Source organism: Typha angustifolia, chromosome 9 (assembly GCF_048772165.1).
Source record: "Typha angustifolia cultivar Huaian chromosome 9, ASM4877216v1, whole genome shotgun sequence".
NCBI classification, from domain to species: Eukaryota; Viridiplantae; Streptophyta; class Magnoliopsida; order Poales; family Typhaceae; genus Typha; species Typha angustifolia.
In genome coordinates, this window is record NC_133247.1 from 12,424,817 (window position 1) to 12,442,446 (window position 17,630).

The following is a 17,630-nucleotide window of genomic DNA, read 5'->3' on the forward strand; positions in this document are numbered from 1 at the left end:
GCGATAGTGGCGGGTAGCCTCTTGTTTGAAGAGCTCTTCTCGGATTCTTTATTCCCGCGACGATTTCGAGATGCAGGAATTTGCTTCAACGGGACACTTGGCAGTCATTGGTTGCCTGCTCTTTGGGCTTCATAAGTAAGTAATAATGATAAAAGAAAAAAAAAATAATTATACTTAATATATTTTTCATCTTCACACAATTATTTATTTATTTATTTATTTATTTATTTTCACACTTCTTAAATTTATTTTCCTTTCAATACACATAATTAACTCCTATAATACCAAATATGAATCAAAATTTGTTTGCAAAGTATACTAATTTGTGATTTCCATTAAACATTATACATGTCATGAAAAGTATGTATATTAATCACCACTAGTCAAACTTGTCATTGTGAGGAATAGTAGACTTTGAAGAGGGGCCATTTTCATGGAATTTTTCTTCTAAAGCTAATTTTGGAAGTAATAGTTGAAAATTTAGACAACAAAATAAATGGTCCACACCAAAGATTTTGTGACTAAAATATTAGATCAATTCTACCACCAAAAAAAAAAGATTAAAAGAGCTCGGTGACGTTGTTTATAACATTGTTGATGATCAGAATAATTATAAAAATTAACGAGCATTAACTAAGCCATATGCATAGTTATAATATTGTTACATAATAATAATTTTTTAGACAAGTAAAATATTTAATGATGTCCTAATTAGAATGATATTATGTGATTTGCAATATGTCTTATTAGAGTACAATTTTAATATTATAACACAAATTATATTTTCTTTTAACAATTTGGAGCCCTTTATATGGGTGAGCTAAATTTGAAAAAAAAATCATAAATTATACAGATGGTCCCTCTCATCAACAAGACAACCAATCCTACCTAATTTTAGACCCTGATGAATTTAGTTAGTACAAAAAAATATGCTAGAGAACTCAAATATCTTGAAGGATTTACTAGTCTTATATGTCCATTTCAATATGAAGTTATGAACAGCATCAGTCCAATAGAAATGTCAAACAGATCTCAATTTGAATGCTAGGAATATTTACAACTATTAGAATAAAATAGTGGTATGATGAGGAGAGGGAACCATTTGTATAATCTAAATAAGAGACCCATAAATTTTGATAGAGGAAAAAAAAAAACCTTGTTTAATTAGATACCCATCATTTTATTTTACCTCGAGAAGTAGGGTTGAACCTAAGAGAGAAATTAGTGGAAATTTTTTGGGAAGATTTGCTGAGTTCTTACGAAGATTGATCGAGATTTTTAATTTATACATCGAGATAAGACATAGCGCTTAGCTCTTTTGTTTAGATTATGATTAATTTACACTCATAATCTATATAAAAAAAGTTATAATTGTATAAGCCTAAATTTATTTCACCTTATTATAGTTTTATTTGTAACAAGACTAAGAAATAAAATGCCCATCATTTTATTTTCCATCGAGAAGGCAGGATTTGGTGAGTTATCTAATTTGTGTATCGAAGAAAGTAAGAAAATTAATTTTTTTTCTTACAAGGATTGATTGAGATGTATAACTTATACATCGAGATAAGTTAGGCACTTTTGTTTAGATTATGATTAGTCAACACTCAGATTTAGTAATCTACGAAAGAAACATCATAATTATATAAGCCTAAAAATTTATTTCCCCTTATTATAATTATATTTTATATTACTTTATATCATTATAATTATATTCAAATTAATTTATTTTTTATTATATTTAATTAATTTATATGTCTAATTTAAAGATACCCATCGGTAACGGAGTTATAAATAATCAAATAAGCTTTTCAATATATTAAAAATAATATTAATTAAATTTCAAATGATTTATATCATTAGAAAATAACAGTTTAATTTAAATATAACCATAAGATTAAAGAGTCATAAATAAATTAAAAAAATAAGGAGTAAAAGTAAATTTCTTAACCATATAAATTCTTTCCTAAAATTAACTAACATTATTATGGTTTACAGTTTCACCTCACCTCACCTCACCTCACCTTTGTTATTAGTGGGCCCACTTACAATGTCCTAGTCATCAACCTACTTCGGAAAAGGCCAATAAGGCTTAAAGAGAACATAGCAATGACGCCAAACGCCACGTGGATGCTCGAGATAGCAAGTGCACCTCGTGATAACCCGCGGTAAAGCACCAGACTTTTCGTCGGCTCTGCTGAAATGACGAAAGTGCCCACTTTCGCTTTACACCCAGCTTCACACTAGTGTGTGAAGTGAACCTCTCGCTAGGTAACCTTACCCCCTGAAATTATTTTATAAGGATAGTAAAAAAGAGCCGGCTCAATGTCTTAGAACAAAATTCTGAGTCAGTTTTCTGACTTATATATCGAAAATAATTTAATTTTTTTATTTAGTCTATAATTAGCTCATAATTTATATAAAAATAAAGAATAAATATTCACCGGTGACTTTGGTTTTAATCTACTATTATCCCCTTAAAATTTGAACATTTTTGCGAGCGCTAGTAAAATCATTAATGAAGATCTCAAAAAACTTAATTATCCTCACATAAATAAAATTTAATTTGGGCATTTAGCAACTTGCTAATACCAATCAACCGCGTTTGTAATTTGGTCCAAGCTAAAAAGGTAAGTTAAATTCAGACAAGGGGGGGGTAAATTTGTAATTTCGGTATTAAAAAAAGAAATATTAACGGTGAGCAGATACCAAAGTAGAATGGCGTTATCGCAAATTAATTACTTACAAAGGGCAAAAGCACAGGAAGGATAAAAACCAAAGAACTCACGTTTATCTCGTTCTGCATCTCGCGAGAAACCGCGGAGAGAATATGCTTTGCACGGAACCCGAGGCGTGGGCTTGGAATCTAAGACCACTCGGTCCAAAGCTTGGATATTAAATTACTTTCTCTAATTAATCACTTCCTCAGGGGTTTATTTCAAAAAACACCCCTTCTTTTTTCTGATTTATTATTAAACAACTCTATTTTCCACCTTTTTTTTTTTGCTCTCACATAGTAGCCATAGAAAACTTTGACTTATTCTTAAAATATTTTAATTAATTTCAGAATTATCATTATATTTTTAGTTGTTGAAATTAATAAATACAGATAAAAATACTGTTTTTCTCACAAAAGAATAAGTCTTTTTAGAACTGTTTAAAGTAATTTATATAAGAGCAAAATAGTCTCTTATTAATTTATTATTACGGTTTTCAAAAATTATAAATGATTCAATTTTTTTAATGTTTTGGTTACTCAAATATTTACAGAAAAGTCCTTCGTTAAAAATTTATTTCCAAAGGAAAAGTCTTTTACTTATTAGAAGATAAGTTTGGATGATTCTGCAAATATAATGTGAAAGCAAAACACTTCATTAATCAGCAAGCAAAATGATAGGACGGGAACAAGGGGACGAAACGGGGAGCAAAACTCCAAAAACGACTTCTCTCTCTCTCTCGCTCGCGTAGTCGTGGTCGTCTCTCGTAGTCGACCAAGGGGGGAAGAAAACGCCATTCACCCTCTTATTCGCGCGAATCTCGATCCTCTTACACGCGATCCATTCGTCGTACTCGCTCTGCGGGAGGATCCCCTCCCGATCGAGGTAAGTTTCGCCTGAATTGGTGCTCCCGTTGCTCAGATTGGAGGGTTTGTTTCTTTCTAGATTACGTTGCTTGTTTCTAGGATTTTCTTTTGTTCTCTCTTTTTTTTTTTTTCCTTCTGTTTCTTTTGTGGAATGATCATTTGCGGTTTTGGTTGTTGATTACCCAACGGATAATGTTTTGAGGTGATCTTAGTTTGTAATTCGTTAAGAATTTTACGGTTTTAGGGCTCGATTCTTATGTTCTGCGTCGGTTTTTGTGGCAGAGAGAGGGAGAGAAAGTCTGAATTTTTTTAGTGCTTGCAGTGAAGTTCTGTGATCTCTGATAAGAGCTGGCTTTGTTTCTAGGTTCTCTTGATTCGACTCTAAGCTGGTGGGAACTTAGATGCTACTGATTGTTTCAAGAAGAGAGAACTTGGATTGATTTTTATTGTTACATTGGATTTGTGAAGATGTTGGAAGGCCCAAAATTTCCCGGAATCATGGGCGGTGGCGGCGGGCATGATGGTGTGAACAGCTTCTACGACTCTGCGTTCTATTGGAAGCTCGGAGAGGGGTCTAACATGTCCATAGACAGCAACAACAGCCTGCAGACTACCAATAATGGCGGGTCAATTGCCATGTCTGTTGACAATAGCAGCGTTGGCTCGACTGACTCCCATACCGTCTTCCTCCGCCATGTCCCTGCTGCCAGCTATTCTGTCGGCAACAGTGCTGTTGGCCCCGGCAGTACATCTCATTATCTGTGTGATGATGCATTAGCTCAGGCTTTGATGGACCTAAGTCATCCGACAGAGACACTCAAGGATTATGAAGAGTGGACTCTTGATTTGGGAAAGCTAAATATGGGGATGCCCTTTGCTCAAGGGGCTTTCGGGAAGCTCTACAGGGGCACCTACAATGGAGAAGATGTTGCTATTAAGCTGTTGGAAAGGCCAGAGAATGACCCAGAGAGAGCTCAGTTGATGGAACAACAATTTGTGCAAGAAGTTATGATGCTGGCTACTTTGAAGCACCCCAATATAGTGCGGTTTATTGGGGCATGCAGGAAGCGTATTGTGTGGTGCATTGTTACAGAGTATGCAAAGGGTGGTTCTGTTCGCCAGTTTCTGATGAGAAGGCAGCACAAGTTGGTGCCTCTGAAGCTTGCAGTCAAGCAGGCACTCGATGTTGCCAGGGGGATGGCCTATGTGCACGGATTGGGGTTCATTCACAGGGATCTAAAGTCAGACAACCTTCTGATCTCTGCAGACAAATCAATTAAGATTGCAGACTTTGGAGTAGCTCGCATTGAGGTGAAGACAGAAGGGATGACACCAGAAACAGGAACATACCGTTGGATGGCTCCGTAAGTTGAATAAACTCTGATGAATTATGTGCTACCGTTAGAAATTTGGAATTGCTTGAGACACTTCTTTCATGCTGTTCTAACTGCTCAACCTTATATAGAAACTTTCATTCCATTGTTTAACTTTAATCATACATTGCATGGTTTGAAAGATGTGAATTTTGGGAACTGCATAATGAATGCTTTACAGTAGGCATGCTTGGTATGACTTACACTATTTCTGGATGTGCCTAACTTTGTTATCTTTGATGAAGTCATGAAACTTGGAAGCATTCTAGAAATATCATTATTCCAAGGGATTTTTTTTAAATTTTTTTTACATTTGTAGCCACATTAAAAGTTTTGATGCATGCAGACTTTCCCTTGGCATCTTTATTCCATTACATAAGTTGGATGATCTTTAAATTGTAATGAATAAGGGCATGTATGATGTTTCTGTTGCTCACAAACAAATCAGTCTAGAATTTGTCTCTTTCTATTTTGGCGGTTTATATGTCATATGGATAATGGTGGTCCTTCTGCAAGGAGTGATGATAATGATTTTTTTAATACTTTGTTTTAGACCATCATGGTTAATATGTTGTCAGATTACAATTTATTAAACCACACATGCCCCAAAAGTTAATGAGAATTTACTGTTCAACCCATGGGTCTTGAATGATTATCATCTTTTACTTATCAAATTTCCATCGGTTATTGTGAACTTGGAATTTTGTTTTCTTATTTTCTTGAATTTATATTTTCAAGATTTTTAATGAGTGAGCTATCTTAATATACCACCATTGGTTCCTTTTTGCCTAAATTAAAAAAAAATTAAGAAATAATTTAGTGTCATTTTATGGAAATAACTGATATCATTATTATTATTCTTGGTTCAAAAAGTTAGTTCGGCCAATCATCATCAAATGCTAGTTTTAATATTAATAAAAAGGAAAATTTTCAAATAGCACCCTTCTGTTTTATCATTTTGCAATTAACACCCTTCTTTTTTCCTATATATTTATCTAACACTTCATTGTTATTTTAGCTAACTATCGTTAACTATGGTCTATGGTTTATGTAATCCTACTGATTAAATTACTAAAATGCTTTTTGAAATATTTCTAACCTAGACACACTAATCAAACTCTTTCTAAGTCATATTCCACCTAGGCCACTCCACCAAAACAAAAACATTTTTCTAGATCTAATCACCCTATCCTGCTCTATTAAATTAGAACCCTCTCAATTGTTCCTAATTGAAATATTTCTAACCTGGACTCACACTAATCAAACTCTTTCTAAGTCATATTCCATCTAGCCAACTCCACCAAATCAAAAACCTTTTTCTAGATCTAATCAGCCTCTCCTACCCAACCAAATTAGAACCCTCTCAATTATCTAATCTCTTTCCCCAAATAAAACCCATACTCCACCAATGCAAGAAAGAGGGCTTAACCATGAATGTTGGTTATAAACTCTTAAATGAAATGAAGAAGAGAGAAAATGGTAATTTTAGGTATTTTAGAAATTACACTTAGTATTAGTGATTGAAAAAAAAAGAACTTAACCCGGAGCAATCTACAAACAACCCATACTATAATCAACTCCATTCCAACCAAACATTCTCCAAGAATATTCTTTGGTTGATACTCTTATTTTTGAAAATGATTAGATCAAGTCAACTTAGAGGTTAGATGAAAAATGTAAAGAAAAATAAGGGGTCGAGTTATAAAATCTCAAAATCCTCAAAAAAGAGATGTTAACTGGAAAATGATGAAAATGTAGTGTTATTTAAAATTTTCCCATAAAAAATGACTGAAAAAAGAAACACCCAGGAATTTACAATTAATGTACATATATAATTTGTATCGATAAAGAGGTTATCTGCATTCCAAGATAACTTAGTCCAATAATATGATTCCATTGCACCTTACCCTTTAATAGATCTTTGTTCGACCCAGCTGTTAAATTGACTATTAGAACCTTCCCTGACTGAAGTTCAATCCCTCAGTTGTTGTCTGGCAGAATGAAATTGCTAAAATATGCTCTTGAGGTTGGTTCTCAAACCATTCATCTTTTAACTGACTTGGCATGTCTTATTTCTGAAGAATTCCAGAAGCTATTATCCTGATTTGTCTTCTTCCTAAAGTTCTCTCTTGCAACTTCTTATATCATAAAGTGGCTTTATTGAATTTTGTGATGTCTTGCATTGAGTTTCAATTCTTTCATTCTTTTGTTGTGTGCCAATGACAATCCAAATTTTGCACCCTTCAACTAATATCCTATTTACCTCTTCTTCCCAGTGCTTTCATCATCTTATGCTTGATTATCTACTTCTAAAGGATGATCAACCTTGTAGAATTCTGAGAATTGCTTCCTCCATCAGCATGTTTTTGTTGCATGTCCTATGGTGCACACCTGATGAATCATTGTTTCAATTCATGAAGGTTTTCAAAGGGAACTGAAATAGATTGCAATTATATAGAAATTTTATTGTCCGGCCAGCTAGAAAAAGAGGGAAAATAGGTTGGTGACCTAACAGTGTCCAGTTGTGTCGCATCAACAGTTACTCTGGAGAACTACACCTGATAGTTGTCCAACTGGCCACATGTGATCTGATCAATCTGCTCTTGATGGACCAGCCACTAATTTGAATTATCGTCTTCTCGGCAATTAGCTTCCTACAAGTCATAAGGAAACTAATCAACAGAAAGTTATCCAGCAATTCAGAAACTGCAGTCTTATTATCAAGGACTTATTGTGGTTGTTGCAATGTAGTTATCTGAGAAGTTCATATACAACTTAAGAGTTATATTTAAGTAAATAATTACATTCTTGTCCAAATAAAAAGGGTAAGTACCCAAATGAGCTAAAGTTTACCTTGGGTCATTTCCATTGCCAGAAGGCGATGCAGGATAAATTTGGCAGCAAAATACTAGGTCATGGTCTAGTAAGAATTTTCTTTGGCTCTTAATCAGTTTTTGACTTTTTGTTTTATCATCAATCAAATCCACTTTAAATCGAGTAAACTTTGACTAAGGTTGATGGTAATAAGATTATTGTTTTAGTAAACTTACTATTGCTGGTTTTAAGCAAAATAATGTGATCTGTGTTCTGCTATGAAACATGTTAAGAATTTTGAGTCAACTGTAATAACAAATTAATAATATACACCAGATTAGTCAAAAGTATTGCAAGAGGCAGGCAGATTAGTAATCCAGTTCTTTACGTGTTCTAGTGTATGCAGATTACAAGCATGCGTTGTATATTCTGATGAGTAACTGCAGGTACGTACTTATGTAGATTGGTGGATTTATGTTCTTAGGATATACATATGTGATAATCGTACTGTAAGGCGCAAGCTTGTTCATGTACAAAAATTGAAGGATGTTCTTAAGTACGATTTGATGCATGTGTTGTTACTTGCATGTATGCCATATTGGTGTGCAAATGACATATGGTATATGAACAATTCATTTTCCAAACATGTACAATCTAAAGCAATTTCATTCTCACTTCATGGTTATTCTTATTATCATTATCACCAATCGTTAACATTACTATTAGTTATACAATTAATTTGATAATTTCTAATTTTAATATTATCATCTTGAGAAAGAGGCTTGGGATTCATTTATCATAACAAGGATTATGACTTGCTATCCATGGGATTCTGACATTCCACGGTGAAGATCTTTCGATTGAAATCTATAAAAGGAACCGTCGAATAGTTTAATGTTTTTGATAAATTCCATGATCAATGCATCTTAAGCAAGTTTTTCCTAGCTTCACATTAATATGATTCACTTTAGACACTTCCCTAAAGATACTTATATTTTCACTAGATGCCCAATGAGTCAGATTAGACAAAATAGCTCTACATTCCTATTCTTCATAAATTTGGAAACTTACAAAAGAAGACAGGGACGAAAGAAGAAAGGGCTGTTTGTATACCATATTTGACTTGCCCGGTGTTAATTTTTGAGAATTTTGGTGTAGGCAGGAATAATCATGGTGTGTGATGGTAACTTCGTAAGGACCCCGCGTTGGTGGAGTTTTAGGCACTGGGAGGCCTTATGCACCTGTATATGCCTACTCATTTATGTGACACACTGTGCTTGTATATTTCATGCCCATAGGTTGCTTTTCATTAGAAAGAAGATATAGATATTTCCCATAATCTTTCTTTTTCCACTTTAAGTTTCCTGTTTTTAGCTACAAAGAAGATGCAGTTCCTTAGTAGCACTAGTTAACATCTATGAAAATATGTTACTTTCAGAGTATTCTCTGTATAATCGAATCTAAGATCAAAGAATGTATTCAGCTGCTAACTTGAAATTATTATGGCCTTTTTTTAATCTAAAATCTTTTATCATATCTATATCTCATGGCTAAAGTTAATATCTCATTTTATGTGGATGGACATTCAAAATGCTTCATATTCATCGAAGAAGTGGTTACTGCTCTTATTTCTGAGATCAAGCAACCATGTCCAAGACTCCCAAGTTACTCTGTTACTATATCTGAGCGTGTGTTCTGTGATGTGCGGTGTGAAGTTAGGCCTTAATGTGAAGTTATCTCAAGCTGTTAGACAAATGGGTAGGAAAGAAGCAGCTCTGACATATAACCTATGTTGCCATGTGCTCTATATAGGCCATGCCTCATCTTTTTGAAAGAGAATATTTATCTCCTTTTGATAGCACAATCTAGTATTGTGGATCATATAGCCTGGCAGTAGTTGAGTGACTGTCCAGGATTTTTCCTATTTTGTTCTTTGGTTTATAATAGCGATGCCTGGCATTGCTGGTGAACAGAAGTTTGGTTTTGCTCCAAATTGTATAATTAATCTTCCTACTTTACTCTTTTGTTTGATACCCAATAATGATGCTGTGCATGCCAGTAAACAAAGATTGGTTTTACTTGCATCTCCATGCAGAATTACATGGAGTAACATTCATACATAAATCTATAAGCTCAAATATTTTTGTTCATGTTGAATGCATTCTAGTGTTAAATCTGAGGCCCAATGCAGACATTTCCGCATGTTTTTGCTGCTTTCATTTGACAGCAATTTACTGTTTAGTAGCAATTATGTTCTTTCCTTGTGTGTTCTTAATTGCTTGAACTCATGTTTTAGCACAATAACATGACATGTAAGTTCATGCTTCTGCAAACCGTTTTGCTCCCTAACTGAACTTTACAAGAACATCTTCCTTTTGCTTTGCAGAGAGATGATACAGCACAGACCCTACGATCAAAAAGTTGATGTTTACAGTTTCGGTATTGTCCTTTGGGAACTCATTACTGGTATGCTCCCCTTTGCAAACATGACAGCTGTTCAGGCAGCATTTGCTGTTGTAAACAAAGGTGTTCGCCCAGTCGTCCCACAAGATTGCCTGCCTTCACTTGGTGAGATTATGACTCGTTGCTGGGATGCAAACCCTGATGTTCGTCCCTCCTTCACTGAGGTTGTCATAATGCTTGAGAACGCCGAGATGGAGATCATGAGCACTGTTCGCAAGGCACGCTTCCGGTGTTGCATTTCCCAACCAATGACCACTGACTGAAACTTATAACGGAAAAACTTGAAGAAAAATGAAAATAGAGAGAGAGAGGCAGTTTCATTGTATTTACCATATTAATGAACTGATTGTTTGAAGTAGAAAGTTTGTGTATGTGGGCTTTAGTTGCTTCCCTTTTACAGGCTTCTTTACTTCTTAGGTTTTACTTAGTTCCTTGTTGGATACTTGGACGCTCCGTTGTATTAAGTGCTTTGTTGATAACATCTCCATATTCTCCTTTCTGGCATATATCTATATATAATCCTATTGAAAATATCTGAATAGCTTAAGAAAATCTTTGATCAACCTTCTGTCTAATGCTTGTTATAAATACATTGTGTGTTACTACCAGATGTGTTTGTGTGAGATTAACCAGGGATGTAATTGGATCTGGGTTCTCAAATGAATCATCCCTTCTGAATCAGATTTAAGATAATTATGGGTCTTGAAAAATCTTATCTGTCTATTGAATCAGCCTGATATGTCTTGGCATTTGAAAGATCTGGTCTTGAATGGATGTTGTATGAAGCTCCGTTATAATTGTGTATAGATGTAAAGATAATCAGAATATTTTGCATGTTGAAATTAGTATTATAGTTGAAGTTAACATCAATCAATTAACCCAATTCGTATCCAAAATGGTCATGATCGTAGTGTTCTGGAGATGGATCATCTAACTAGATCCCATCTAATATGAATTAGAGCTCCAATGAAATAAATGTATTTGGACTGAATTTTGTCAGATATATCTAACTGAATCAGATCCTAATAAAGCAATAAAAACTGCTTCTTCTTTGTTTTTTAAATCATTTCCCGAAGGATTAATGCTAAGGAAAAGATTTCCAAGAGAAATATTTAAATTGCATCTGCTCCGATTTGCTGCAGAGAATGGATAGGAGCTTCCCTGGTTTTAAATCTTAGATCAAATATATCACCGGTTTTAAATCTTCTGGTCAATGATCTCGAGGCAACAATAACATTATTTCTAAACTAAGTCACTACATCTTCTGGTCAATGATCTCGAGACACATTTTATTCGATTGAAGGGCAACATCCAAGTCCACCCTATAAGACTGATGACAACACTGCATCTAAAGCAAATTGAAATACCAATATGAGCATTTACCAATAAAACTTGAAGCAGTCCAATCTTTCAAAGAACCACCTGTCCAATATATGGGTAGAGGTTGGAAAAAAGAAAAACAAAGGAAAAAAAACAAACACTGACTCAGCTGAAAGCAAACTCATGATTTACGAATGATTGCATCCTTGAGGCTAGCCACTAAGCAACTATCATGAAAGAGTCAAAGAAAGAGAATATCATCAAAGAGGGACTAAAATTACAGATTCATGATCAGTGAAAGACCTATGGTAGGTATGTTGAGCTAAACCAGCAGCCCCAGCGTTAATTGTATGGACTATCTTTCTTCTTTTTAATTCTAGCACCATTGTCAACTGCTACTTTACTTCCCTACTTCCAGTAAAGGGGAACCGAGAAAAGAAACGCCAGCCGACAGTTAGAGCTTCTCTGAGAGGCTGATATCAGAATTTATCGGTTCTTCAGGCTCAGCAATAGTGGCAGAAGCATCTCCAGGAAGAGTTCTATCTGATGGTGAGCCTGTAGTATCTATTTCTTCCAGTCTGACGGCGTGAGAAAAGCTCTCGGAGATCTCTCTCATGGGGACAACCTGGGCGGCTGTTGGAATCTGTGGTTCATTGGCAACAACAGAGTGCTGCAGCCTTGCCATATTTTCCGGCCTCATTTTCTCATTCTCCTCATACAAATGGAAGTCATCAAGGATTGACGTGTTAGCTTTGTGCTGCTTGAAAATGCTTAGCATCTCCAGTCCCTGTTCCAGTTTAACCTGCATGAGTTGAAACCAGACAGTAAAGTAAGAAACCCAGAAAGCATATATGAGTAGAGTTGCAAAATAAACAAGAAGAACATTATTCCTTATAACATCTTTCTTTTAACTAGTCCAGAAAGAAGCAAAAAAGTTAGGAGTAAACATGAAGAAACAAGAATTACATAAAACCATAACAGCTATGGTATTCTCCCAGAAGTAACTTTTTACCTCTTGTGCGTCTCTGCTGAGAGTAACAGGCTTATTGCCATTGTTCTCAAGAATGATACGACGAAACTGATTGTTGGGGACATCTTTCAAAACATGCCACTTGACAGGAAAGTGACCACTCCAGTCGAATTGCCAATAATTTACACTCTTCTCAAAATCAACAGGCCCCATCATCTCAGCCACCCCACAGAAATTTTTACTTGCATTTACCTGGCCAAGTTCATTGTCTCAAAGTTTGTTACATTCCAATCAAGTTAAAAACAACAAGTTGGGTAACACTAATAAAACTTGCAAAAGGGACAAAAACTTGAAGTTACCGAGAAAAATAAAAGAACAGGGCAGAAATCTTCTTGTTCTTTTGCCTCACGATAAGCAGAATCTAACTTCTTGTTCCCATTGACACTGCTGGTCCAAACACCATACTTGATGCTTGCCTGAACATCATCCTTGTTGTAAGATTTTATAACAAAAAATTTAGCATCCTTGTACTCTGTCACAAAATTAGGACTCTCATCGCGCATCCCCAAGCCTGGATTGGACTTTCCAATACCACTGACCTGCTGAAATATGCCACCACAAGAATACTCCATGTCATAGAAGCTATTAGATGATATGGAACAATATAACTATACAAGGATCTTTGAGTCTGATGCTGCCAAGCCTGAATGTATTAAATACTGTAATGGAATCCTAAAATGGATTCCTATTGCAAGCTGCAACCAACTGCTACATCTATAGTGACCTACTAAGTTTTCTTAAATCTAGCATACTGCCTCTCCCTAATATACAATATTACTATATCACATTTAAAAGAAAAACTTAGAACTCGTCACCCAAGCTAAATTGTGAATTACTATGCGTAAAACGAAACAGCGGTTCTGAAGTCCCAAGAGAAAAGCAGAGCAAACATACAATGAAAATACTAGTTAAACTGAAAAATTATCTTATGATATTATTGCTAATTTCACGTGTCTTAATGAAACTCTCATCTGAGGATAACAGCTGCTTTAAATGAAATTTCAGACACCTACAAATAAATTGTTAAGGAAATATATAATGCCTCACATGATAAGTGTCTTCAAAGTGCTCGTAATCGATGATTATTTTATTAGTTAAGACAAATGAAAATAAGAGAGTAAAAACTACAGCTAACAATGACTTATTGTTTGGGAGAATGCTGCAGCAAATGTCAAGTCCCAACAGGAAACCAGAGCATGCAGAGTGGAATTGTCATATGATATTACAGCTAATTTTGTGTATGGTAGAAAAACTGTCTTTCAAGTATAAAACCTCTTTTAACTGAAAGCTCACACCACAAGTAGCTTCAAAAATTCTTGTAAAAGATGGTTCTCTTTTAATGTAAACTAAACGAAAAAAATATTTTTTTCAGTACCGCTCCAGCATTTAGAGGTACAGTGCATTGACCAGAGGAACCAGGCGCACAAATTGGAGGACCCTGTCTGGCAGCAGAAGCATTATCAGCTCCCGAAGAAGATGAAGCTACCGAGAGTGAAGCCGCAGGTGCCAACAATCTAGTCCCATCCGATGATTCCTGCCATTCTGACCCCAAAAAAAAAAAAAAAAAGGAAAAAAAAAAAAACAGCCAGAGCCAAAACCATCAAAACCTTGCTGACAATCATGAAAGTTTTTATCAGAAATTCCAGAAAAAAAAAACTATCTCTTCTGAGAGAACCATAGGGTAGATAATCCTGTCTTGACCCGGGAATTGAGCTACTTGAATTCATGGTACCAGTAGGCCACATTGGAGATTGAGAATTTAGATATGGGATGACAAGAGGCACAGTTAGCTGGTAGAGATGGCCTGAGAACGGATAGTTCTGAGGAGAGTAGAGCTGTCCATCTCCAAAAAATAAAGGTTGAGGTGGTGTAGTAATGGGATAATATGCTACATAGGGCATCTGAGGAATGTTCTCATATCCAGCATTGAACTGAAGTGATGGATTCTCTTGGCAAACAACCTAATAAACAAGGAGTTAGAATAGACTTCATCAGCTTAAAATGAAAAGGAGTGACAGAAGAGACTACTTACAACTGGTCTAGTGTCCGAAACATCAAATCTCGAATTACGGGGATATTCTTCCCACTCACCCGTAGGATTCTGATATCCTAATGGGAAAAATATAAGATTATATCTGAGTCAGAAACTCAAAGGTGAGGATCCTGATGGGCAAACAAAGATGGACAATGAAGCGCACAAAAATAACAATCCTTTTGCAGTACAATGTGCAAATCATTTGCCAATTGCTTTGCCTTTCCAGTCGTAGAACCCAAAAGTAAATTCTTCACTAGACAAGAAACCTAGGAATATATAAAGCATGATAGTGAGATATCCCACTAAACTAATAAACATGGCAAAATGTTACTAGATTCCCAGTTCACATTACAATCTTGACATTCATCAATCATGATGGTAGAAATCTCTGTCCTTTAAACTAGCTACTCTCCAGTTAGGAATTCAAATTGCACCAATTCCTTATGCAAAATATTAAGTAATACAAGATTAAAGGAAGCAAGAACTTCACTGCAGTACTTCTGAGAGAATATAAAGATGGTAAGTTTATCATAAGACAAACAAATTGAATGTGCAAGAGTTTCTAGTTTCTACAAATAGGAGTATCATATATAAAACACCGAGATTGACCAATTAAGGTATGTGCATACTAACTTGGAAACACGAGATTTTGTGCCTGAGGTGCATAGACATTTGCTGGATTGGCAAAATTATGTTCCAAAGAGCCAACCTGGACTTGCGCATCTGTTGACTGATCGGCATAATTTGATTCAAGTGAGGCATTAGGAGTTATCACCTCCTGAACTCTATTAGAAAGAGGCTGATAGATGACTACAACGTGGTTAGCATTAGTTAAGAATTTAATGTTTGAGAAAGGAAAAAATTGGCCAAGTAATAACCTGCTCTTCAGAGTTCTGAGCACCAGGAGCTCTCTGCTCAGCATCTGTGATTGACGTTTCTGGAGTGGAGTCTAAAATGAGCTCAAATACTTCAATACGTTACTTCAAAGTAGTGACATAAATTCTACAAATAAATTACTCTGCATTTGTGTTTTCTAATTGCAGATGAAGAGATGTACAAGCAATTAGTTAAGAAATGTAAAACAAGAAAATAACCAGCATCAGAAGCTAAAATCCAGGAGAGAAGAATGTTGAGAAAGGCTCCTATTGGGCAGTTCCTCCGTCACCGTGATCATTACTATCATCGTCCATCGCATACTACCTGGACTACGATCTTTCTTGATTGCGACCACACCCCTCGCACCCTAAAACTCATCCTCTCTCAATCTTGAAAAGGTCAGTCCAACATAAGCTAATCCTTCATCCTTCACAAAAAAGGATGAAGGATACAATACAACCGATACAAAACTCTACCATTTGTTAAGCCTCAACACATTCTTTCCACAATCCATCAGACACAATACAACTGACTGTTTCCTGTATTACCTGGTTCAAGATTCCTTCTTGTAATACTCATATCAACCTCACACCCAATTACTCAAGTGCATAATACAAACTATACCACGTCCAAATCCAACCTACAGTACCTTGACCCAGATTACGAGACCCACTTGCAGAGAGGCGCGGGTTGCTTGGATAACATTTTTTCGATTTAAGAAACAAAAGGAAACCTACCTGTAGTGGTTCTTCTGATTATAATCCTATCTCCTACAAAGTACAGCCGGATGATCAACATAACATAATCTCCAACGAAGTGGAAAGAAACTACTTTCACGACTCAGTTATGGCCTCATCATAATCAAATTGCAATTTCATATTTAAGGAGGCTATAGTTATGTTTTCACAATCCTAGAAATGAAGAACTAATCATACATCAATTTAGGCAAGACAATTTAAAATGTCGTCAAGAACCATTGAAGACATAATCTCGAATCACATCTCAAGTAAGCAACAAAGGAAACGCTTCAAGAACGTGTATTTATCTCAAAACCTCGATACTCCGATAAGTCCCAAACCGGAATAACTCAAACAACAGCAAACCGAATCGAACCCAACAAGAAACACCGGCCGCTAAATCCAAATCCAAATCAAACGCCAGAAGGCGGGAAAAGAACCCAAGCCAATGGACGCGACGAGAAACCCAAGAATCCAACGAGAAGAAGGAATCTCCGTGACCGATTCTCCATACCGGCTTGATCCGGCGCTTCTCGGCTCGTCTCCGACAGAAGAACCCAAGATTCCGAAAGGTCCTCGCGTTCCATTTGCAACAAAAACAGAACCAATACAAACCCGTCGCGGAAAAAGCTGCACCTTTTCTTCTTCCTATTCCTCCGTCCCTCCTCCTTTCTCCCCCCCTCCTACGATTCAATTCGAGAAACGAGAGAGAGAGAGAGAGAGAGAGAGAGAGAGAGAGAGAGAGAGAGAGAGAGAGAGAAGCTGGCAATAAGGGAAGAGGGAGTTCTTGTTTGAGTTTTTCGCATATATATATATATATATATATATACATGAAATTGAAATAATTTAGATATAAAAAATAAAAAATATTATATATTCTTGTTTTCATACATTTTTCTTAGTTGGGAATATTTTTTTAATTAAATTATAAGACTTAATCTTACATCTATTAAGAAAATAATGGAGGGTGTCTATGCAAATATCACCTTTAACAAGAGTATAAGTTAAATAAGAGATTTTCTTATAGGTAAAAATAAAAATAAAAAAGCCCATGAAATAATGTATCCATATATGTATGTGTGTGTGGATACATAGAGGAACCGAAGGGTGTTAATATAATTCAGACATCCTTCAGGGGTAAATTGATAAATAAACTAATAAAATAAGATTTTAAGTCTGCCAAACAATTTTTATCAAATAGGACTACATGCAAATTAGGTGAGCTACAAACACAGATATTAGATCCATTTTTGAAGGCTCTAATTTTAATTATTTGTTATTAGATTCATTTTGAAGGTTTGATGGCATGTCCTCAATTACAGTATTTTTGTTAAAAACTTATTAAAGAAACTATTTATGCACTAAATTAAAATAATTAGTGAATAAAGAGAAAATGGTA

The 17,630-nt window shown here is 35.4% G+C and overlaps 2 protein-coding genes across 4 annotated transcripts; one reads left to right on the forward strand and one right to left on the reverse strand.

Annotated features, from left to right (window-relative positions):
* The first annotated feature begins 3,395 nt into the window (after positions 1-3,395).
* LOC140766918 (serine/threonine-protein kinase STY13) lies at positions 3,396-10,796 on the forward strand. Of its 3 annotated transcripts, XM_073106609.1 has the most exons (4): positions 3,396-3,602; positions 3,948-4,947; positions 8,168-8,216; positions 10,157-10,293. In XM_073106609.1, exons 2-3 carry the CDS (start codon positions 4,052-4,054, stop codon positions 8,208-8,210), a joined length of 939 nt encoding a protein of 312 aa, XP_072962710.1. In that variant the 5' UTR covers positions 3,396-3,602; positions 3,948-4,051; the 3' UTR covers positions 8,211-8,216; positions 10,157-10,293. The 3 variants fall into 3 exon arrangements, with proteins under 3 accessions (XP_072962710.1, XP_072962709.1, XP_072962707.1); XM_073106608.1 differs by lacking the exon at positions 8,168-8,216 and having other exon boundaries at positions 3,398-3,602; positions 4,052-4,947; positions 10,157-10,796; XM_073106606.1 differs by lacking the exon at positions 8,168-8,216 and having other exon boundaries at positions 3,399-3,602; positions 10,157-10,796.
* Positions 10,797-11,624: 828 nt separating this feature from the next.
* LOC140767362 (uncharacterized) lies at positions 11,625-16,967 on the reverse strand. Its single transcript, XM_073107234.1, has 9 exons — positions 16,746-16,967; positions 15,497-15,567; positions 15,252-15,417; positions 14,616-14,692; positions 14,259-14,544; positions 13,959-14,125; positions 12,883-13,125; positions 12,566-12,775; positions 11,625-12,355 (listed from the first exon to the last, which is right to left on the reverse strand). Exons 1-9 carry the CDS (start codon positions 16,816-16,818, stop codon positions 12,008-12,010), a joined length of 1,641 nt encoding a protein of 546 aa, XP_072963335.1. The 5' UTR covers positions 16,819-16,967; the 3' UTR covers positions 11,625-12,007.
* Positions 16,968-17,630: the final 663 nt, after the last annotated feature.